At 37.1% G+C, this 24,696-nt stretch overlaps 1 protein-coding gene across 5 annotated transcripts in view; it reads right to left on the bottom strand.

Annotated features, from left to right (window-relative positions):
• The window catches only part of LOC126825503 (oxysterol-binding protein-related protein 8), a 92,026-nt gene that overhangs the window by 17,705 nt on the left and 49,625 nt on the right, over positions 1-24,696 (bottom strand). For 3 of the 5 annotated variants that reach the window (XM_050555141.2, XM_050555136.2, XM_050555137.1), the window contains 8 exons: positions 13,375-13,478; positions 7,919-8,014; positions 5,331-5,519; positions 4,655-4,777; positions 4,132-4,216; positions 3,178-3,357; positions 1,999-2,150; positions 724-795 (listed from right to left, as the gene is read on the bottom strand). In XM_050555141.2, coding sequence (XP_050411098.1) covers positions 724-795; positions 1,999-2,150; positions 3,178-3,357; positions 4,132-4,216; positions 4,655-4,777; positions 5,331-5,519; positions 7,919-8,014; positions 13,375-13,478 — 1,001 coding nt within the window. Of the gene's footprint in view, positions 1-723; positions 796-1,998; positions 2,151-3,177; positions 3,358-4,131; positions 4,217-4,654; positions 4,778-5,330; positions 5,520-7,918; positions 8,015-13,374; positions 13,479-22,563; positions 22,738-24,696 lie in introns of all 5 variants that reach the window. The other 2 variants (XM_050555140.2, XM_050555139.2) reach the window with 1 other exon arrangement.

Below are 24,696 nucleotides of genomic sequence, written 5' to 3'. Positions count from 1 at the left end.
ATTTGCATATTGGTCAGCCAATCGAATTGCAGTATTTCTTAAAATTTCAATTGTATCTTAGTTTAAGTTTTCGTGAATAAGGGCCCAGATATACTTTACAAGGGAAATTTTGCCAGCGGGACAACTGCCAACGATAAATGCCGGCAAGGACAATTGCTTGAGGGACAACTGCCGACGATATTATTTGTTTTTCTGTATTTATGTTCCTTTTGTTGAAAATAACCAATACTTTAATATTCTTTATTATCAAACAATTATCTAATTTTTAATATAAAATTATTCAAGCTCAGTTTACTTCACATAATGTCTATAATAACACTGTCCGATCAGCAGTTTTTCGCAGCCAGTTGTCTCGCTGTCAACTGTCCGACCGGCAGTTTTCCTATGCCAGTTGTCTCGCTGTCAACTGTCCGACTGGCAGTTTTCCACTGCTAGTTGTCTCGCTGTCAACTGTCCGACTGGCAGTTTTTCGCTGCCTGTTGTCTTGACGGCTATTGTCCGACTGGCGTTTTCTACTGCCAGTTGTCTCGCTGTCAAGAGTCTGACCGGCAGTTTTCCACTGCCAGTTGTCCTCACCGGCATTTGTCCTACACCTGTAATAAGTATATAAATGAATACCTGTAAATAGCCGTATTTCCCAAACTATGTATTATTCTAGTCTAGACATAAAAACGTTTTATATTATTTTATTTTTTAAATTTGAAGTTAATTAATAAATCCAACCTGTTTAACCAGGGTCCATATTAAACTTTTATTTTCTTCATTAACTTCTTCTGTTTGACATTCATCACCTTGCTGTAAATAAAGTTAACACTGGATGAATAATTGTTAGTCTGATAGGTTCTCCAATGACTGGGCTCGATGGCGATGACAGATTAGGAAATGAAATGAAATGGGGTTTAACGTCCTACTGTTCTGCTGCAACTTCATTAATGAAGACGGGCATACGCCATACAGTGTGCTATGAGGGAAATTTTGCCCCGGCAGCGGCACCATGGCTTACTTTTATATCAAATTCCAACTGCCAAGGGATCTTTTACATGCACACCAATGTATACACGGGACCTCGTTTTTTTGTCTCATACTAACGACTAGACAGCTGACAAGATTAGTGCCAACTAGATATGATATTCTCTTGACCAATCACCACAGCTGAATGTTTAATTACGCCACTTCTCTGCTCATACAACATTAAACACAACTCCTGGCCCCGAGTTCACAAAGCATTCTCAGACTTAAGTTAATAATTTACTCAAAATTGTTTGTCTTATTTTAACTAAAACGTAGCTCTTTATAAAACGTTTGTTGTTTTAATGTATCAAATACATCAATAAGAAACCATGTGCAAAGTTTTGTGTTTCTGGATCAAAGATATTTCTCATAAACTGTAATTGAAAGTTGAGTAAATTCTTAAGTCTGAGAAGCTTTGTGAACTTAGGGCCTGTTCCCCATCACTTTATTAAACTTCTGTGAATTCTACACATTTCATTAAGACTATCATAAAGTAATTTGTTTCATTTGGTTCAGCTTCTTCTGTACTTCAAACAACTAAAACATGCTTTCGAAGCCAGTCAAACAAACATCATACATTACTAGCTATTAATCCAGCGACATCTAGATAGTTCTAAGTCGAATGGTAAAACACAGATCCTATTTCGTTTTGTTTCGCAATTTACTTGTCTTTACAACACTAAGATCTGGACGAGTTGTTATATTACCGGCATTCTGGATGATGTGAGGGATTAGCCAATGAAATGGTCTGTTACAGCAATTCCTTGACGTGTGGTGCACGGAACTGTGGATATGCCACTAGAAACATCAATGCCGATTGCTTAATCAATAGTCTGCCATCATAGGGTCAAAAGCCAGTCAGATCTTCATGTAGTGTAGGCTATCGAAAGTATAAAAAAACGTAACAAAATACAGATCTGTATTTTAATCAGTTTTGTTTAAATCCTGGCCTATGCGACAGTCCTGTCATTACTACAACTAAATTACCTGTCCCAATTCTTCTCTGCCGTTTTCTATATACTGTGTTTCCATTGGTTTAATGTTCGTACTGAATGACTTCTCGTCATCCTCGTCTGAACCACTCGATTCTGATTCGGTTTTAATTTCTTCACGATCTGTTTTACAATCTTCATCTAACCCTGTAATATATCGATGGAGTGAAGAAACTGGTCAAAATGAAATGGGGTTTAAAGTCCTACTTTTCTACCAGGCTAATGTAGACTGGCAAATGCTATACCCAGTCTGCGACATTAGCGTTTGTCCAATTGCCCGGGACAAGTAAAAATTACGGCGGACAAGTAAAACTTTCATTGGGACTTGCCCACCGGTACAGTTCTGTTTTTCAATAGAATTAGATACAAATGTACATTGACGAAGATGACAAGCGAAAATTTCGCTAAAAAAAATTAAAAATATCCATTTCCCCGTTGCTCACACTGTTTTTGGGGTTCGGTAAAAGATCGAGGAAACGCGGTGGAGCGCAGTTTCTACTACAAGGGAGACAATTCCATTTAATACTTGTCTACTTCCGCTTTGACATTTATGGGATCACTGGAAACTTTAGGATTGACACTATACAGTCACATGAGTTATCCAAGGCACACATCACATCTATTTGCGAACGAAAAGATAAAAATTCATCAGATGCATAAAAAGCTCTCATGCCTTTAAATTTTAAAAAAAAATGAATTCTAAAGGCTGAACATTTTATCTTAATGAATAACAAAATGTATGATATAATAAAAAATGTTTTTTGTTCTTTTTTTATTTCAATTGACCATTTCCATCTGACTGCTGTCATTGTACTTGCCCACAGGGCAAGTGAGTTTGAAAGTTAATGGTGCAGACTGTATACCCTACTGTTGCCACATACAACCAGGGAATCAAAACCATGCCAGTTGACTCAATGACAGACCTTATGATACAGCGCCCACACGCTGACCATACAGCCATCCAACCCCCAATACAGTGGGCTATGAGGAAAATTTTGCCTAGAAAGCAGCAATACAGGCTCCTCTTTTTCGAATTTCAACTGTCAAGGATAACTTATACATGCATGTGAATTTGTACACAGGATCTCCATTTTTTACCCCATCCAAATGACTGATGAATGAGATGCCATGTGTAAAGTGAACGATACCTAGATCTACTAAACATTTTACAAACCTTGACCTTCGAAATGTTTTTCACAATCAGATTCGTTAAGTTCGGTTGGTGATTGAAATGATGGAGTTTCTAACGTTTCTGCTAGAGCACCCGAATTCAGTTCTCGTTCTTTAGTCATCGATCTCATTAATAGACTCGTACATCTTAATGCTAACTCTAACGCATCCATCCAACATTTTCCTGAAATACAAAATAAAAAATTATAATAACTCTAACCCATCCCTTCAACATTTTCCTAAAATATAAAATAAATAACAAGTTGAACAAGGGTTTAACGTCCTACTTTTCTGCACCGACTGGGCTAATGAAGCCAAAAACAACCAATCACATAGATGATAAAACAAATACAATTACTCAGAGCATTGCAGATCCACAATCAAACATCCCATCAGAATTCTTCCGAACCACAATCAAGCATTCCTTCAACATTTCAGATCCACAACTAAGCATCCTCTCACAGCGTTTCCAACCAAATCGAGTAGCACCACAGAGTGTTCCTGATCCACAATTGAGCATCCCCTCAGAGCATTGCAGATCCATAATCGAACATCCCATCAGGACGTTCACGAACCACAATCAAGCATTCCCTCAGAGCATTCCAGATCCACAATCGAACATCCTCTCAGAGCATTCCAAATCTACAATTGAGCAACCTCTCAGAGCGTTCCAGATCCACAATTGAGCATTCCCATAGAGGGTTCCAGATCCACAACTGAACATCCCATCGGAACATTCACGAACCACAATCAAGCATTCCCTCAGAGCATTCCAGATCCACAATCGAACATCCCCTGAGAGAGTTGCAGATCCTCAATCGAACATCCCATCAGAACGTTCACGAACCACAATGAAGCATTCCCTCAAGATCAACAACTGAACATCCCCTCAGTATGTCGGGAAATCAACTTACTCATAAGATTACTAACTTCATTAACCTAAAAATAAAATACCAACCTGCGGATTCTGATGGAGCGCGGAAAATGAGGTATGAATATGGAAGAGGCTGCACAAAGGCTCCAATTGTCTCCCCTTTTGGTCCCTAGAAATGACGAGAATGGAAATAATTAGAATTTACAAATTAAATGAAAAACTTCATCAAACTAATATTTTAATCAAACCAAAACATTTCCTCTATATTTTTATTTCAAACATTAATTCAATCAATCAAGTGTTACATAATATTAAAGATACATTATGGGAGATTAGATGAAGAGCTGGCAGTTCTCACTATAATAGTTAAAAACTAGATAATGTAAAGGGAATTTGCTAAACATTTCAGTCAAATTAATCCTCTCTGAACTGAGATTTTACAGATTGAATATTGGGACTAGCCTCGATCATCATTACTAAAGTTGGTACGATAAAAAAACATAGTCTTGATTATCCATTTGCCAAAATCAACCAATATCATTAATTAACTTCTACAATCCACCATCAGTCAAGTTATTTCGTGACATCAAGTCTGTAGACTACTTACTTTAGTTGCCCATATGGACTGGTCGAGAGGATGAAACAGCTTAAAACAGAAGCCATCTTTTTTGGAAGGTCTTTCAATAAGACGACAGGCGCTGAGTATAACTGTACCAATCCAATGACTACTCTGTAATAAAAACATACGAGTTGATTTAAAAGATGAAATAGGGTTTAATAACAAGGATAATGACAACAGGAATATGCCATGCATGGTGCTGAGGGAGATTTTGCATGGACAGTGGCAGTACCGCCTCCTCAAATTCCCACGTCCAGGTTTATTTTACTAGCATGCCAATGTGTATACAAGGATGCACCAACACAGAGAGTGCTTTCTGTCAATATTAAAATTTTCACGGCTTAATCAACCATAGAATCAACAGCTTTGATCGGATTAAAAAGATGTCCATCAAAAGATTTAGTGAGAGATCAGAAAGAGAGAGAGAGAAATGGGGTTTAACGTCCACTTGACACAAACTAAGCCATTTCGGGACTAACATATGGTTCAATTTTATTTCAATAATCCACTTGCTCTTAGGGGTCTTTGGCAGTGGGAGGAAACCGGAGAAAACCCACAAGGTTGAGCAGGTAACCCTAGTATAAATGTTTTATTGACACATTTTTTGAAATAATGGTACGCCAGGATGACGTCACACCTGTATTTTAATGACCTTTGACCTTACCTTTAATTTATCACTTTTGTAGAGAATTATAAGTCCAGGTTTGAGTACACACCACAACTTGGTCCAACTCTTCAAGGTACCTCGTATCTTTAACCAATCTGCTAACACTATAACAGACGGATCTTTTAATGTGATCAATAACTCTTTGGCAGCTTGTTTCTTCTGACTTCTATAATTCTTCTTTTGAACCTGGAATAAAAAAATTGTGGCAAATAAGGAGTCAGGGTTCATACGAGCAGCTTTTGACCCAATGACGTCAGACATTTGATTAATCAACCACTGTATATCAAAGTTCCGTGCATTGCATGCCATGAACTTGCCGTAACAGACTGTTTCATTGGCTAATCCCTTGCATTAACCAGAACGAGGGTTATATAACAACTCTTCTAGATGCTACTGTAGTAAAGACCAGTAAAATGAAATTTTGAACTATAAAAAACAAAACGAAATAAGATCTGTGTTTTAATCTGATAGACAGGATGCAATTTGTTTAACGAAAAAAAAAGATATATAAAACCTCCCATTAAATTTAACATTTTGCTCTTTAGCCAAATAAACTAAAATGAAATTAAATGTGGTTTAACGTCCTACTGTTTTGCTCCGACTTGGCTAATGAAGACAGGCATACGCCATACAGTGTGCTATGAGGGAAATTTAACCCAGGATAGTGGCACTATGGTCTACTCTTATATCGAATTCCAACTGTCAAGGGATCTTTTCCATGCATGCCGATGTGTACACGGGACCTCAGTTATTCGTCCTATCTGAACGACTAGACAGCTGTCCTTGTCAGGCCCTCTGTTCTGCATCACTAACAAGGGGAAACAATGTGGCAAATATAAAAAACCAGCGGCTGCCAGGCAGAATACGCCCACATTTTCGAGAGATGAATAGAGAACAAGCTAAAAGGAAAGTGATTTTTCCTACAATCAACGGCCATAATTCAGGAAATTACAATTCGATATGCGCAAATATCGAAAGGAACTGAAATCTCTGGGTTATAAACTTACATTTCAAGTTTAAAATTGTGACCTCTATAGGGTCCACAACCTTGATATACCATATTTTTTACGCTATTTGAGAACGAACAGTGACCATTTTGTCTGTCAGTTTTGGGCCGATTTTCACGAAATTCGAACTCAGCCCTTCTTAGGGTTTAACGGTGATATAATAATACGTTTTTTTAAATCAGATAAAAATTTTGACCTCTATAGGGTCCACAAGCTAAAAACGCGATTTTTCGTACAATCAGGGGCCATAATTCAGGAAGTTACGGTCCGATATGCGCGAATATCGAAAGGAACCGAGATCTTTGGGTTATAAACTTACATTTCAAGTTTCAACAAAATCAGATAAAAATTGTGACCTCTATAGGGTCCACAAGCCAAAAACGTGATTTTTCGTACAAACAGGGGCCATAATCCATGAAGTTTCGATCCGATACATGCCAATATCGAAAGCAGCCGAGATCTGTTGGAGATACACCTATATTTCGAGTTTCGTTAAAATCGGATAAGAATTGTGTCCTGTAGAGTGTCCACAAACAAATTGTGGACGGACGGACGGACGTCCGGACGGACAGGGGTGACGGCCTAATACGTCCACATGAAAATTTGGGCGTATAAAAATCAATGTTATAGAAACAAGCAAAGTGTATGGCTGATCGCCAGTGAATGGTCAGCTTTAAACTGGACAAAAGTACAAATTAGATGATTTTTGATGATTTTAAATGATTTTTACAAATTTTTAAACAAAGATTTCATATTGAATGAATGTAAGTAAAAGAAATTAATTCTAAATGCACAAGATTAAATGATACCCAGGTTACAGAGTTAGTCCCCTGACTTCTCCAAATAATACCCAGGTTACAGGGTTAGTGCCCTGACTTCTTCAAATAATACCCAGGTTACGGCGTTAGTTCCCTGACTTCTTCAAATAATACCCAGGTTACGGCGTTAGTTCCCCGACTTCTTCAAATGAGAGAGTACAATGAACTTTCATTCAAATACAGACATAAAATATCAATTTTTTTCATGCTGTCAGATAAAAATGAACTAGTCTGATATTTACAGAGATTTAAATCTGTCATACGTTCAATATTTTCTCAATAAATCTTCTATAGTGATTTCTATTTCTGTTACACGCCTGAAAAGCAGACGATGTAACAACACCACCTTTGATCCTCCATAAATCTGTTATTTAAATTATAAACAGAGGTGGGAATAATGATATCATAGTTGTAGTTGATAAATGATACGGGACAATTGGAACTCTGTGCTGGAAATTTATTATAAACGTCACTAAAGCCTGGTTGCCAGGCAATGAAACCTACACCCACAGTCCAAAAAGTGTAGAGTGTCCACAAACAAAATGTGAAAGGACGGATGTATGGACGGACAGGTTGGCAGGCAATGAAACATATACCCTCAGTCCACAAAGGTTATCTGTTGAGTGTCCACAAACAAAATGTAAATGGACTTACATACAAACATACACGGGTGACGACATACGACATATCAAAATTATTATTTCCAGGTCAGGGCTAGTTGTATCAGGAATCCTCGTGCATACTCTGCAAGTGTACTAACCTTCAATGATTCTCTTTTTGACAATTTGCTGGAAGACATGGGTGTGGATGCGAAGCTAGATTTATCCGAGATTGGTGAAAATAACTTACTCTCCGACTAAAACACAAAAAGGAAAAACAAATCAATTATTCTTCTTATTAAATAATTATTATCGTTTACTTGAAAATGTCAGCTGAACGTATACAACCATCAATGAATGTACTAATTAGATCTCCTGCTGTTTTTCTCTAAGCTTTATACATATAGTACTTATTCATGCATACATTGCCAAGAAATGGGATGGGGTCAAACATCCTACTTTTCTATGAAATGAATGGATATCCTCCTACTGTTCTGCCCAGACTAGACTGATGAAGATAAGTTATAGTGTGCTATGAGGAAAATTTTGCCTGAACAATGTCGATAGTCTACTCTTATTTTGAATTCCAACTGTCATGGGTTCTATTCGTGCACACCAAATGTGTTCACAGGACATCAGCTTTTTGTCTGATCCGAATGACTAGTGACTGTCCTTGCACCCCCACTGGAACACCTGATGCGAACCTGGTTAGCAAGCTAGCATCATACTCACTGAGGCTGCCCTCTATTTCCTTTGTTTTGATTCCCCTGTTGTACATGACAAGGATTAGGGCTGCCTGTCTAACCTCGTGGGTTTTCTCAGGGTCCTCCGGTTTCCTTCCACCTCTAAAGACCCCTACACGCAAACAAATTGTTGAAATAAAATTGAACCATATGTTAGTCCCGAAATGACCTTTCTCTATCAACTGGGTTAAATATTCATCATCGAATTCCAAATGTCAGGGATCTTTTACGTCCACGTCAAGGTGTACAAGAAACCTGTGATTTTTTTGGTTTTTTTGTTTGGGGGTCCCATCCAAATGACTAGCCAGCCTATAAATAATTAGACCTATTCATACTGGTAAGTAATTATAGATGTATACAACCTTAGCTTATGTCAGAAAATCAATCAATGGCTATTCCCTAAAGATGATCTCATTCATAATAAATGGAATGTAAACATTAAACATATTACACCTCCAACAGAACAAAGGAGAGAGAGAGAGAGGGAGAGAGAGAGAGAGAGAGAGAGAGAGAGAGAGGGAGGGAGAGGGAGAGAGAGGGAGAGGGAGGGAGGGAGGGAGGGAGGGAGAGGGAGAGGGAGGGAGGGAGGGAGAGAGAGAGAGAGGGAGAGAGAGAGGGAGGGAGAGGGAGAGGGAGAGGGAGGGAGGGAGGGAGGGAGGGAGAGGGAGAGGGAGGGAGGGAGGGAGGGAGAGAGAGAGAGAGGGAGAGAGGGAGGGAGGGAGAGAGAGAGAGAGGGAGGGAGAGAGGGAGGGAGAGACTTCCACTCCATACAAACTAGGTCATTTTGGGACTAACATATGGTTCAATTTTATTTCAATAATACACATGCGCGTTGTGGGAGTTGTGGGAGAAAACCGGAGGACCTGTAGAAAACCTACAAGGTTGGACAAGCAACCCTACTCCTTGTCACATACAACCAGGGAATCGAAACCATGCCAGTTGACTCAATGACAGACCTTATGATACAGCGCGCACATGCTAACCATTCGGCCATCCACCCCCCCTAGACATTTATAATATCCAACGGAACATTAATAAGTTTCAGGATGGCAATCTAATTACAGACCCCCCCCCCCACCCTGTAATAGACAAACTGTTGGTACCCTGGTTATGTTTTATAATGATCTGTATATACATCAATCAAATTAAAATATAGATCTATATTTCGTTTCGTTTTTATACTTTCGATGGCCTACACTACATGTAGATCTAACAAGTTATAGTGGGAGTTCACGTTCTATGATGTCAGGTACCAAGCAAGCGACATTTGACCCGATTACGTCAGTCATTCGATTAACCAATTAGCGACCGCCATGTATTTTTTTATCTACTTTTGCTTTGTTTTTATTTCTATTGCCGCTAATGTCTACCCACAGTTCCGCGCAAAAAAGGTCAAACGCTCGAATCGACAGACCATTTGATTGGCTGACCCCTCATTTCAAGCAGAACACGAGTTAAATTTCAACGCTTCCAGATCCAAGTGTAGTAGAGACAAGTAAAATCGACATTTTGAACTATAAAAACAAAACAAAATAGGATCTGTGTTTTAATCAGATTGAATACAGATCTATATTTCGGGGGTTTTTTTTATGCTTTCGTTGGCTTACACTACATGAAGATCTGACTGGTTGTAATGGAAGGTCGCATCATACGAGTGGCTTTTGACCCGATGACATCAGACATTTGATTAACCAATCAGCGTTAATGTTTCTAGTGGGTTACCCACAGTTCCATGCACCTCACGCCAAAAACTCGCTATAACAGACCGTTTCATTGACTAATCCCTCACATCATGCAGAAAGTGGGTTATATAACAACTCTACCAGATTCTAGTGTAGTAAAGACAAGTAAAATGAAAATTTTGAACTATAAAAACAAAACGAAATAAGATATGTGTTTTTATCAGATAAGACAGGATGCAATTTGTTTAACCAAAAAAAAAAGATACATAAACTCTCCTATTAAATTTAACATTTTGCTCTCTAGCCAAATAAATAAAGTGAAATGAAATGGGGTTTAACGTCCTACTGTTCTGCTACGACTGGGCTAATGAAGACAGGCATACGCCATACAGTGTGCTATGAGAGAAAATTTCTGCAGGCAGCGGAAAAATATGGCGTACTCTTATATCAAATTCCAACTTCCAAGGGATCTTTTATGTGCATTCCCGTGTATACACAGGACCTCAAATTAAAACTGTCAAAAGTTATTTTTTGTACATGCCAATCTGTACTTTCTTCTTTCAGACAAAAACTGGAAAATATTATTTGCCAGACCCTGCATCTCTTGACAAGGGGACCGACCCCATGCTGGAAAATTCCTAGGAACTTTCTCGGCAAACACCATGAAAAGAACCCAAGACTTACAGTCGGTGAGCCAACACCTTATTACTAAATAGATCCCTGTTACAATATCATTCATTAAACTAAAGGGACAATAACACTCTTGCTGGCTTGACAGCTCCAGAAAATAAAATATAGCCTTATTCTAAGTACTAGATGTGTTAGTGTCCTACCTGTTGTGCAAATTATCCATTAAATCCTATTTTACTTGTCCAAAGGGTTCAAAAATATTTTTAAATCCAAGTCACATTTGAAAAGCTTTACGTCAGGCTTTTCAAATCATTTAGTTGAATTTGTCCAATTCTTTAAATTAGGTGTGTTAAGATGAAATTTGTATCATCAATTAATTGGAATATTGTAAAATAGTACAATTTGTTGACCAGAATAAAGATTGGGACATATTATTCAGTTACAACAAGAGTGGTATTGAGCCTTTAAAGATACATTATGTAAGATTTAAATAAAGAGCTGACCATTCTTGCTATAATAGCTCAAAAATAGATAATAAACAATTCATATATTGAAAATTTCATTCAAATTACTTTATTCTGAGTCAAGTTATCACAGTTTGAATTTTTGACAAGATGTGGCATATATTTTTCATTACCATAACAACATTACTTGTTAATGGAGACTGCCGCTGTTCTCAATTTTTAAATTAAATCATTAATAGGCGATCAGATTTCATTTGCTTTAAATCTATGCTATCGGACGCTCTAGAGAGTTGATTATAGGCTTCTCATGTGAATAAATGTTTAAATAAATTGATCTAACATTTGAAGTCAAAATAAAAAAAACCCAATAGTCAGATTTAGCTCTTGAATAATGCATGTTTAATAATCATGTGCCACCTTCTAATTTTACTGAATAAGTTATTAGTCCATTCCTGGTCTTTATTCATGAACAATTACATCTTCGTTAAAAATCAATCTCCATTAACTCTTATTTACATCCAGACAGTTTACTTTTACTCTAGTCATAATGTGATATATTAGTTTTGACTCAAGTCAAAAAATATTATACATTATTTCTGACTCCAGGCCTGGAAATAACGGTTTTAGATTTACCTGACAAAATGTCAGGCACTAATGAAATAGTACCTGACATTTTCAACTTATTGCCGGACATGTATTAATAATATCAATAAAAAAGACAATTGAGTGCCGGACAAAATGACATGTACCAGAGTTTTAGTGCCTGACATTGTCTGTGATAGGTGCCTTATTTCCAGGCTTAAACTCTAGTCAAAATACAGTAAATCAGTTCCAAGTCAAAATAATTTACATTAGTTCTGACTCAAGTACAAAAATATTTTACTTCATTTTTGACTTGTCAAAATACTATAAATCAGTTCTGAGTCAAAGTACTTTACATTAGTTCTGATACTAGTCAAAATACTATATATTAATTCTGACAGTAGTCAAAATACTAAATATTAGTTCTGAAACCAGTCAAAATACTATATATTAGTTCTGACACTATAGTCAAAATACTATATATTAGTTCTGACACTATAGTCAAAATAATTTACACTGGTTCTGGATCTAATCAAAAAACTTTACATTACTAACTTACTTAAGTTAAAGGACAATATTGGTGTCAGTCATTTAGGTTCCGAGTTACCTATTTAAGGTGTTTTCTGGTATTTATTGTTTTTCCGGTATTCAGTATAACATGGTGTTTTCCGGTAGTTTTCCGCCACTGCAAACAGAGTCTAGCACCCAGAAAATATTCATTCGCAGTGAGTCGCCCAGGAAATTTAGAGGATTGTTATACTCATTTCCATTTTGGGCTACAATATCACATATGTGAATAAAAACAAGGGAATGTACGGATTGTTTCTATTTTTCTGGTTTTCTCTTATTTAGTTACACTCAATTACTTTTTTTAATTGTCATATATCCTCTTAAAGTCTCACATAACTTTTAGTCTTTGAAGGAATTATCAGTGAGCTGAAATTAGACCATGTATCTGTTATCGCTTGTTCCTTCAGTCAGTTATATATAAGGATAAATGGTGTTTCCTTTTGATTTCGACACTTCCATTTCTTGAAACCTTCATTACACATCTATCGTAGCAATGATCTTTGTGTTAAAATTATATTTGGAACATGTTTAACGAGTTTTATCGCATATGTGATAATGACTGACACCAATATTGTCCTTTCAGATACAGACAAGTGACCAGGAGTCTAGAGAGAGAGAGAGAAATGGGATTTAATGTCCACTCGACACAAACTAGGTCATTTCAAGACTCACATATGGTTCAATTATATTTCAATAATTTGCTTGCGCGTAGGGGTCTTTAGCAGTGAGAGGAAACCAGAGGACCCGGAGAAAACCCACAAGGTTGGACAGGCGACCCTACTTCTTGTCACATACAACCGGGGATTCGAAACCACGCCAGTTGACTCAATGACAGACCTTATGATACAGCGTGCACGTGCTAACCATTCGGCCATCCAACCTCCTCCCCCTGGCCAGGAATCTATACATATAACAACAATACACTATTTCTAGTAAATATACTTACACTAGCTCTGGCTCTGGTAGAGGAAGATGATGCGGTAACAGTTGGACTGGACATCGCTGACGATAAGTTCCCCACCCCATCACCAGCCTCTCCTTCTGAATGGCCTGAAAACAAAATAATATGAAATATAAAATGAGAAAAACATGTCTTCCGTATCTGCTCCTAAATATTACAATTTGCAATTTGTGTCTAACTGTATACACAGTTGAAGCAATCGGATTAAAATACAGATCTATATTTCATTTCGGTTTTTTATACTTTCGATGGCCTACACTACATGAAGATCTGACCTGTTGGACTGGAAGGTCGCGTCATAAGTCGTACTAACAGCTTTTGACCCTATGATGTCAGACATTGATTAATCAATCAGTGTTGATGTTTCTAGTGATTCACCCATTGTTCCGTGCATCGCACGCCAAGAACTTGTCGTAACAGATCGTTTCATTGGCTAATCCCTCACTTCAACCAGAATGCTGGTAACATAACAACTCTTCCTGATCCTAGTGTTGTGAGGCAAGTAAAACAAAATTTTTGAACTATAAAAAAAACGAAAAGCACCCTATCAATTACTAATCCCTAACTTCAACCAGAACGCCAGATCCTAGTGTAGTTAAGACAAGTAAAACAAAATTTTGAACTATAAGAAACGAAAGAAAATAGGATCTGTGTTATATAACAACTCTTCCAGATCCTAGTGTAGTAAAGACAAGTAGAACGGAATTTTGACTACAACAAACGAAACGAAATAGGATCTGTGTTATTTATAATGACGAATAAGACGGAATTTTGAACTATACGGAAAGGAAATACGAAGTGTGTTTTAATCGGATAGTTTTACATGTACATGTGTATATCTGTAGATTGTGTATCAAACTCTCATCTCGTTACTGGTGTAGGATATAAAACTAATAGAGAGGTTCCGCAACCAGTACGAACTACGAAGTACGAAGTTTTTTTGTGCTGATATCATCACTTCATGTGTTCTCATTGACATAAGCGACCTTCGGTTCGTCATTTTTCTACGAAGATTTCTTGAAAAGTTCGGGTTTAAAAAACGAGGTACGAAATCGTAATTTTCTCGCTGATTTGTGGATGAAATTCGTAATTTTAAGGTATTATAGAAAGCCTGAACATTTACAGTTCAGTATATGGTTGATAAGCGTCAAAGTGATCGGCAATTGTTTTGATTTTGGACAAATTTTCGGGCTGTGAAATTTTTTTGACACTCGGCCACGAGGTCGAATCATCTTGAATTTGATAAGAACACATTGCAATGGACTTCTTGGGGACTAAAATTTAAATTAATTTGATATTTTCGTAGTTCGTAGTTCGTAGTTCGTACTGGTTGCGGAACCTGTCAAAAACGAAGTACGAAGTACGAAGCCGTGTTCGTTCTTCGTAGTTCGTACAGGTTGCGGAACCTCTCTAATATCACATTATACCACAGTTATATCACAGGTATCTAGCACTTATTTCTGTCACATTAGTTTAATATCAAATATTAGTTTAAAAATTCATAAAAATCATTTAAAAGCTGACTGATTAATTTTGATAATGAGTGTTCAATTTTAACGATTGAATTTTAGGTCTTGTCTCGATCATCATTACTAATGTCGGTACAACAAAAAAAACAAAAGTCTTGATTATCCATTCTGACATTAATTCATCTATCAAAAAATGTATTAAAATCCAGTAAAATCACAGGCTAGTGATGACATCGAGAGTTGATTATGGACTACGTAAGTTAATTAATGCCTAATTAATAATTCAGATAATATTTCAGGCCTAAAGAAAGACTCACAATAGGCAGATTTAGCTCTTGTATAATGTCTGTTTAAAGCAGTCCATAAATTTTTCTAAACTTAAATACAAAGCAAAATGTTTATACTGTATATTTTCGGCGCCTGTAGCCAAGAATCCACAACATAATCAAGGGCATTAACTCTAGAAAAAAAAAATCTTAGTCTAAACAATGTATAAAAATGTCGGATGTCTGAGCAGTCCACAAAAAGTGTTGAAGCGTGAATTATCAGGTAGTAATTAAAAACAAAAATCTCAAAAACTCTGACTGGAACTGGTTGAACAAAATGACAATAATACGGGCCTACAAAAACTTGTGAAGTTCCAAAACAAAAATCTGAAAGATTCTGTGTCCATTGGATCATATGTGTTGATATTTTATTGGCAGACCTGAATCAAAAGCAATGAAATGGGCTTTAACGTCCTCCTGTTCTGCTCCGAACTGAGCTAATGAGTACGGGCATACGTTATACAGTATGTTATGAGGGGAATTTTGCCTAGACAGTGGTGCTACGGCCTACACTTATATCAACTGCCAAGGGTTCTTTAATGTGCACAAAGGACCTTGTTCAATCCAAAACACTAGACACTCTTCCTCGCTAGACCCTCTATCAATGACGAGGGGAAATCATCATCCACAATCCTGAGGAACTTTCTTGACGACCTCGGGAATAAAACCCGAGAACTCCTGGTTAGTGAGCCAGGGTCTTACTCCCTGAGCCACCTTAACTTTACCGAAATCAAACAGGTTTATCTTCTATAAAATAATCCATGGAATACTATTATTTACTAATTACACAAAATACTACTTCATTCATCAATCAATCAAATGTTGTTTTTATATGTATACATATAGTTTCTTATGATGTTTGACATACTAACTTAATTAGAATCTCATCAACTCTAATGATATCAATTGAATTAGACCTCAATCTCATGTAAATATTTAATCAGCCAGTCAATTATTCCTGTTTGTTGTTTATCTTGAAAAGGTGCAGAGAGAGAGAGAGAGAGAGAGAGAGGGAGAGAGAGAGAGAGAGAGGGCAGTGCGCACTAAGGGTCTTTAGCAGTGGGAGGAAACCAGAGGACCTGGAGATACCCACAAGGTTGGATAGGCGACCCTACTCCTTGTCACGTTAGTTGACCCAATGACAGACCTTATGATACAGAGCGCAGTCACTAACCCCATGTGTATACTGATGGCTCTAAACAGTTTATACAGACGGTTCACAGAACGGGTTAACTAGTTTAATAGTGACTGACAGTTTTTCAGGTAAATCTACGATCCCTATTTCAAGGCCTACCTGCTGAATGTAATCCAAGACACCTGAGAAAATCATTAACTAGATTCATAATAGTAATAATATCACCCATTCAGTGGTTTTCTATTTCATCTCTAATCCGTTTTCCAACTTCATTCATTTCAATACTCTATATGACTTAAAGCTAAGTCTGAGTAATGCGTATATATGACTTAATCTGAACTCTGATCACTACATGTTATTAATACAGGTAACTATATGCCTACCTTTTAATAGAATATATCCATTTCTATACCTCCATGTTACATCAACTAACGATGTACGTACAAGCATGGAAGTAACGAAGAGCTGTATGTGTCGAGACACCTCTATAGATATAAGTATTGATTACCGTGGCACAGAGAATTAGAGAATTCAATCTCTCTATACATGTATGTCGGGTCACGAGTGATTAGCCATCACTCAATATTTGTTTTATGTACCCCACTATAATAACGTCTACATCAACAGCTATTGTTAAAAAATTTATCAACACAGTCTGTAAAGTCTACATCAACAGCTATTGTTAAAAAATTTATCAACACAGTCTGTAAAGTGAACAGTTTCTTCTCTCAGTTAAAACATTCGCCACCCAAACATAGGCGTCACACATGGGGGGGTCTGTGAGGGTCCGATCCCCCCAATTGCTTTTTCGGGGGGGGGGGGGGGGGCTGAATAAACTTCGACCCCCCCCCCAAAATTTACAGCATGGCCACATGGTGTTTGTTTATATTTTTTAGGGGTTTTAAAAAATGGGTTAGGGTTAGGGGTTAGGGTTGCGGACCCCCCCAATATATATTTCACGGCTACGCCTCTGCACCTAAACAGTTGTTAGAGAAACACAATGTAACGGGAGAAAGGGAGAAATAGGGCTTAACATCCACTCAACACAAACTGGGTCATTTCGGGACTAACATATGGTGCAATTTTATCTTAATAATTTGCTCGTGTATCAGGGTCTTTAGCAGTGGGAGGAAATCAGAGGACCTGGAGAAAACCCACGAGGTTGGACAAGCGACCCTACTTCTTTTCAGGTACAAGCAGGGAATTGAAACCATGTCACTTGAATCAATGACAGACCTTATGGTTTCACATCCTTGCGTTAAACCACTAGACCACCGAATGTCCCATAATGTAATGAAAGAGGGTTTAAAGTCCTAATATTTTACCGAAACTACGCTAGCTAATGAAGACTGATCTTTGACATACAGTGTGCCATGCAGCGAACTACTATTATTTTGAATTCCAACTGCCAGGGGATCTTTTACATGCACGCCAATGTGTACACAGAACCTTGATTTTTTTTGTCCCATTGGAACAGCTAAATAATGTCCCTTGCTATAATGTCCCTTTAGATCATATGGTCTGTCAAGTCACCTACGTGACAAGGAATAGGGTCGCCTGCAGAACCTTGTGGGACTTCACCTGGTTCTCTAGTTTCCTTCTACTGGTAAAGACTTATACTGCGATAGGTGACAAGGAATAGGGTCGCCTGCAGAACCTAGTGGGACTTCACCTGGTTCTCTAGTTTCCTTCTACTGGTAAAGACTTATACTGCAATAGGTGACAAGGAATAGGGTCGCCTGCAGAACCTTGTGGGACTTCTCCTGGTTCTCTAGTTTCCTTCTACTGGTAAAGACTTATACTGCGCAAATGAATTATTGAAATAAAATTGTACCATATCATGTTAGTACCAAAATGACAAATGACAGATCAATGAACAGGGGAGCCACAGTGAGTCAGTGAGTAAGATACTGACAGACTAGTCTGGAGGTGACGGATTCGGGCCCAGTGTTGGCCGAGAAAGTTCATCAGGATTTTCTTGCGATGTTTCCCTTGTCAGAGGTGCAGGATGGAGTGTCTGACAACAACAGCTGTCCAGTCGTTCGGATGGGACAAAAAACAAAAAAACAAAGGTCCTGTGAACACACTAGACGAGGCAAACTTTCCCTTGTATCACACTGTATGGTATATGTTCGTCTTCATTAGCTGAGTCAGAGTAGAACAGTAGAACGTTAAACCCCATTTCATTTAATAAACAGGACTATAATCTGACTATTGTTATTTCCTGTCCTGTTTGGTTTCGTATTTATAATACAATACATTAATCTATACACATCTCAACCCTTTCATAGAGAACATGTTAATTACGAGCTGTCACTAATTGGAATCGTGTGTTTCAAGACTACAGGCACAGATGATAAACACTGATTCAATTTCTACCGAACATCCTGAGACGTCATCCTCTGACTGAAATATTACAATGTCTCCTTTGTCTTAATATTTTATCAGGTTTACTTGGAGACAAACCTAATATATTGTTACTCATTGGACTTGTCTGGTTTTCAGTATTTGCAAGTAAAGTAAAATTAAAGGGCTCATCAACATCCTTTATACCGGTGTTTTATTATCCTGGGGTACCCGAAATCAAAAGATTCGTCTATTGGGGAAAATGAAAGGCTGTCCGTGAGAGGAGAGACAGAAACGGGGTTTAACGTCCACTCGACACAAACTAGATCATTTTGGGACTAACACATGGTTTAATTTTATTTCAATAATTCGCTTGCGTGTAGGGGTCTTTAGCAGGACCCAGAGAAAACCCATGAGGTTGGACAGGCGACCCTATTCCTTGTCACCGGAGAATCAAAACCATGTCAGTTGACTCAATTACAGACTTTATGATACAGCACGCACAAGCTAACCATTCAGCCATGTATATATATACCAAAATTCCCTTACTATTGATGGAAATAAAAACCTGGTAAATACTTTTCTGGAAAGTATCTTTAAAGGACAATATTGGTGCCAGTCATTATAACATATGTGGTAGAGCTCATTAAACACATTCCAAATATAATTTTAATTGCTACGATAGCTGAGTAATACAGGTTTCCTGAATCGGAAGTGACGAACGCCAAAGGAAAACACGAGTCATCTCTCTATATAACTGACTGATGTGACGAGTGATAACAGATACACGGCCGAATTTCTGCTCACTAATAATTCCTTTGATAATGACTGGCACCAATATTGTCCTTTAAGATATGCTAATATCAATAGGAACCAAGATCTTTGGAAGATAAACCTGTATTTCAAGTTTCGACAAAATCTCGATAAAAATTGTGACCTGTAAAGTGTCCACAAACAAATGAAAATGTGGGCGTATAAAAACAAAAAAAAAGTTTCTGTCACTTTAAAACACAGTGTTAAAATTACCGTAGAGTGTGGAGATGATTTTCTCCCTCTGTTGTTTGTATAATATATTGTATAATATATTGTGTAATAACTGCATGTATTCATTACTGATGAGCTGTATCAAATAGCATAGTGCTGATCAAGTTAAGTCATAAAATGGAAATATTAGAAATAAATAGAAAGGATTAGCAATTCAGCAGTTTTAATATTTAAATTAATATTTATGTAAAATGTATTATCTGTTTTATGTGTATTTGATGTGTAGTATATATTTTATTTTATTTTAAAAATCAAAAAATCCTTTTATCACATAATTTTATTTTCTCATTAAAACACACTTTTTGTTTCAGTTTTTAAAGAATCTCAGTAGTTTCATCATCATTGTATATTAAATCAAGTCTCACCCTTTTTTTTTAGCAAGTGCTGCACCTACATGTAGATGGAGAGAGAGAGAGAGAGAGAGAGAGAGAGAGATGAGGTTGAACAGCCACTTGACAGAAACTAAGTCATTTTGGGACTAACCTATGGTCCAATTTTATTTCAATAATTCGAATGGGCGTATGGGTTTTTAGTAGTGGGAGGAAACCATTGGACCCGGAGAAAACCCACGAGGTTTGACAGGCAACTCTAGTCCGTGTCACATACAACCGGGGAATTGAAACCACGCCAGTTGACTCAACAACAGACCTTATGCTACAGCGCGCACTTGTTAACCATTCGACTATCCAACCCCCCTCAGTAAATGGTTGTCCGGATTCATGATGTTGTTGGTCAGAATTTAGAATTGAAGAATCTATAATTGAAGAATCTATAAATAGCCACCACTTTCTTCTATTGACAATATATCTTTGGTTAAAGCGGATGTTAAATAAAGCTATTTCACACACATTTAATTTTCGAAACATGTGTTCCGTGTTCGGTTAAAGATAAATTATGGGATTTAAGATAAAGAGCTGGCAGTTCTCACTATAATAGTTAAAAACTAGATAATGTAAAGGCGCATTTGCTGAAAATTTTAGTCAAATTGATCAACTATGAATCGAGAATTAAGCGATTGAAATTTTGGCCTGGCCTCAAACATCAGTAATAAAGTCTGTACGATAAAAAACATAGTCTCTATCATCCATTTCATGATAAGTCGAGCAGCAAACGGGATCATAATCCATTAAATATCGCAGGCTAGCGATGCCATCGAGAGTTGATTATGGGCAGATTTAGCTCTTACATAATGTATGTTTAAGTTGCTGGGTTTTTTTTTTTGATTAGCAGTGATGCGAATCAAATTAGACCCTTTTTTGAAATAATGAATAGCAGTGACCTTGTTATGATTAGCAAACTACGATGCGATACGACTTAATGTAAGCCCTGCTGTGATGTGTGCAGTGATTCGCATGATGAGCTTTTATCAAAGTTACTTAAAGCGATAATTTCATATTTTCTAAGAAAGTCAAAACATAATTATTTCTATGTCTTTTGCTCAATAGGTTATCAACTCACTATTATACGACCATGGGCATTATTTCCCACCCTTAAAAATCATTGACACAGGAAATAATAACACAATTACCTCCCTTGTTTTCCTATTGCCTCCATGCATTAGCTACCTTCAAACGTTGGAATTTGAAGTTGAAAATGATATTTTGCCAATTTCTCAGCTGGCAATAGTGACTTATAGGATTAATAGGATTATTCTTTAACAAGGTAGGACGGTTTATGGATACCATCTATTTTAAGGCTTTATTTTAATAAAAATATGAAATTGCAGCTTTAATAGACAGCCATAAGCTGACGTTTTAATCAAGAAGTTTTCAAAATAAACCCATAGGATTATTCCACTTGCTTTATTCATTGGCCATCGTAAGTGTAGACCTCGGAGGAGAGATGAAAATCAGATTACAATTTCATTCTTTTTCTTTTTTTCCCCCAAAATAATTTAAGATTGGGTTTTAAATTTCACATAATTTCAACACAGAATGATTCAGGCATTCAATGAAAATGTCAGATGTTAATACTACTACACAGAAAATAAAATTTAACGTAATTGATGCCTTGTCAGGCAGAACAAATCTGTTGCTTGGCATTTTCGTCAGGTACAGAATTGTCAGGGTTTTTTTATGTTTCTTTCTTACCTTCAATGCCGTACATAGACGGCACCAATTTCAAAAGGGGAGTTGGGTGTCCGAATGGTTAACACATTTGATCATAAGGGTGTCATTGAGTCAAGTGACGGGTTTCGATTCCCCGTTTGTATGTGACAAGAAGTAGGGTCTTCTGAATTACTGAATTAAAACTGAACCGAAATTGTAGTCTATGGATATTCCTACACGCACACTGCTAATCAAAACTGAACATTGCTAATCAATTTGCCTGAATTTATCTAACTTGTTTTGCTAATCAAGTTCGAAAAGTTATCGAGACCCCTGTAGAGGAGGACTGTTTTCTGGTACAATTAAAGCTACCTTTGCTTTTATGCAATCTACAACAAAGAATCACAAAAGAAAAGGATTTGCAACGGTTAAAGACAGTGATACTCAACCAGTTTTGAACGGCACACTAAGAAAATGCAAAAAAACATGTGATCCCAATTGAGTATTCACTGGTGTCTACTGATAAGTTCATAGCTGTGTTTTTTTTTTCATTTAGTTTGAGTCATTCTATGTGTATATGACTACTCTCTGTCAACAGTTGTATGCCATGTTTTTGTTTTGCAAAATTCAAATATTTTTCATATATATTTAGGCAGGTGTTGCAAGGTGTGCCGTTGGCAAAAAAAGGTTGACAACCATTGGTTTAGGGTTGACACAACGCAAGCACCAATAAGAGGTATGGGTAATAGTAAAAGGAAAACTGAAGCCAGCAAGCGCCGAATCACAGCATAATGAAATAAACTTACCTTCTGAAAAAGTCCTGGTAAATTTGCTTTTTCCATTGAGTTTTGAGCCTTGTTTCGTATCAGCCCACGATTTGGTTCGATTAAGCCTAAAACCTGGAGGTCGGGACCAGAAACTAGACATGATTTCTATCTAAACTAGTAACTCTAACGGCACAAGCATATAGATTACGAAAACTAGAAAAACAAAGATTTATACCATATACACACTAATCTATCTAACGTTCATTACCATCACATATTAATTAGAAGCTCTGTTTGTCATACGAGGGGTGATTAATCATTTGTTAACCATACTATTGTCGTGAAACGTTAAACAAGAATACAAATCTCAAAATGATTCAATTCCATTCAGAAAACAAATAGATAGTTAAGACATTTACAAAGACACAATGAATTGAAATTCCTGACATTCAGTAAAAACAAACCAGCACCACCTGTAACTAATGGAGAGAGAGAGAGAGAGAGAGAGTTGGGTTAGTTTAACATCCACTCGACACAAACTAGGTCATTTCTGGACTAACATATATGGTTCAATTTTATTTCAATAATTCGCTTGCGCGTAGGGGTCTTTAGCAGTGGGAGGAAACCAGAGGACCCGGAGAGGTTGGACAATCAATCTTACTCCTTGTTATGTACAACCGGGGAATTGAAACCACGCCAGTTGACTCAATGACAGGCATTATAATACAGAGCGCAAGTGCAAACCATTTGGCCATCTCCCCCCCCCCCCCCTCTTGAATTAATGGGTAAAATCGTATGATAATGACGTGGATCTATCTAATCCGATCGCATCCAAGGCAGGAAATTATCCATCAATACCATCATTGATATTTTAGTTTCTTTTTCTAAATTAAATGTTAAATAATCAATTGCCAGACATATCTTAAGTGAATCTAAGCCATGAAAAATAAAATATTGTACAAAAAATACCAATGAGACATCGTCTAAAAATAACTAAAACAGCTAGGTTCTGATAAATATGAACTCTTAACTTTTACTGAAATTTCTAAACATCACTCTTCATCTCAAAGGTAAGAATAGATAATCAAGTTAATTAACTCCCTAAAATAAACCAGAAAGGACGAGCAATCATACCCCTCCTTGTTAGAACTACATATATTCTCAAAGGTAAGAATAGATAACCAAACTATGTTAACTCTGTAAAATAAACCAGAAAGGATGAGCAATCATACCCTACCTCCTACACAACACTTGTTAGAACTGCACATATATTACTATTTTCATCTAATGTTTCACAATAAATGGAACAAGTACGATCCTCCAAGACTGCAACAAATAGGTGGAACAACCCATGGTATCGTCCAGCCTGGAAATACAGTACCTGTTACAGATGGACCCTTTTAATACGACACAAAGACACAAACATCCGATAGAACTAGTTCATTAGTGCCAGACAGCTTGTCAGGTAAAAACAAAATCATTATTTCAAAGCCTAGGTAAAGTGCAGACAAGAATAAATCTCAGTCCGGGAATTAAATGGAACAAATACTAATGTCAGTAGTCTAGATAATCCAGACCATCATCTATTATGTATTAGAGTACTTAGCGGAACAAATACTAATGTCAGTAGTCTAGATAATCCAGACAATCATCTATTATGTATTGTAGTACTTCGCGGTGGGGGCTATACCAGATTCTTGGTATATTATAAGTCTTGGTCAATTAGCGACTCGAAGATCAATGTTCCAACACCCTAAATCCGTTGAGAACATAGACCATTTTATAAAATCTTGGAACCAGAGGCTACAATTTCGACAGAGTTTAAAGATTTTTGTGACCAATAATTCACTGACTTCAGACATAACTGTGATATCTCCATACAGGTCAGATCAGGCCCTGAATTCACAAAGCATTCTCAGACTTCAGTTAAACATACATTATGCAAGAGCTAAATCTGTCTATTGCAGGTCTTTCTTTAGGCCTGAAATGTTATCTAAATTATTAATTAGACATTTATTAACTTATCCAGACTATAATCAACTCTAGATGGCATCGCTAACCTGCGATCTTAAGTGGATTGTGAGCCGATTTACTGCATAACTTTCCTTCTCGATTTAACGATTAAATGGATAATCAAGACTATGCTGTTTATCGTACTGACTTTAGTAATGA

Source organism: Patella vulgata, chromosome 6 (assembly GCF_932274485.2).
Source record: "Patella vulgata chromosome 6, xgPatVulg1.2, whole genome shotgun sequence".
Taxonomy (NCBI): domain Eukaryota; kingdom Metazoa; phylum Mollusca; class Gastropoda; family Patellidae; genus Patella; species Patella vulgata.
The sequence above is the reverse complement of the archived record's forward strand: the minus strand, read 5'-3'. Positions and strand labels throughout refer to the sequence as shown.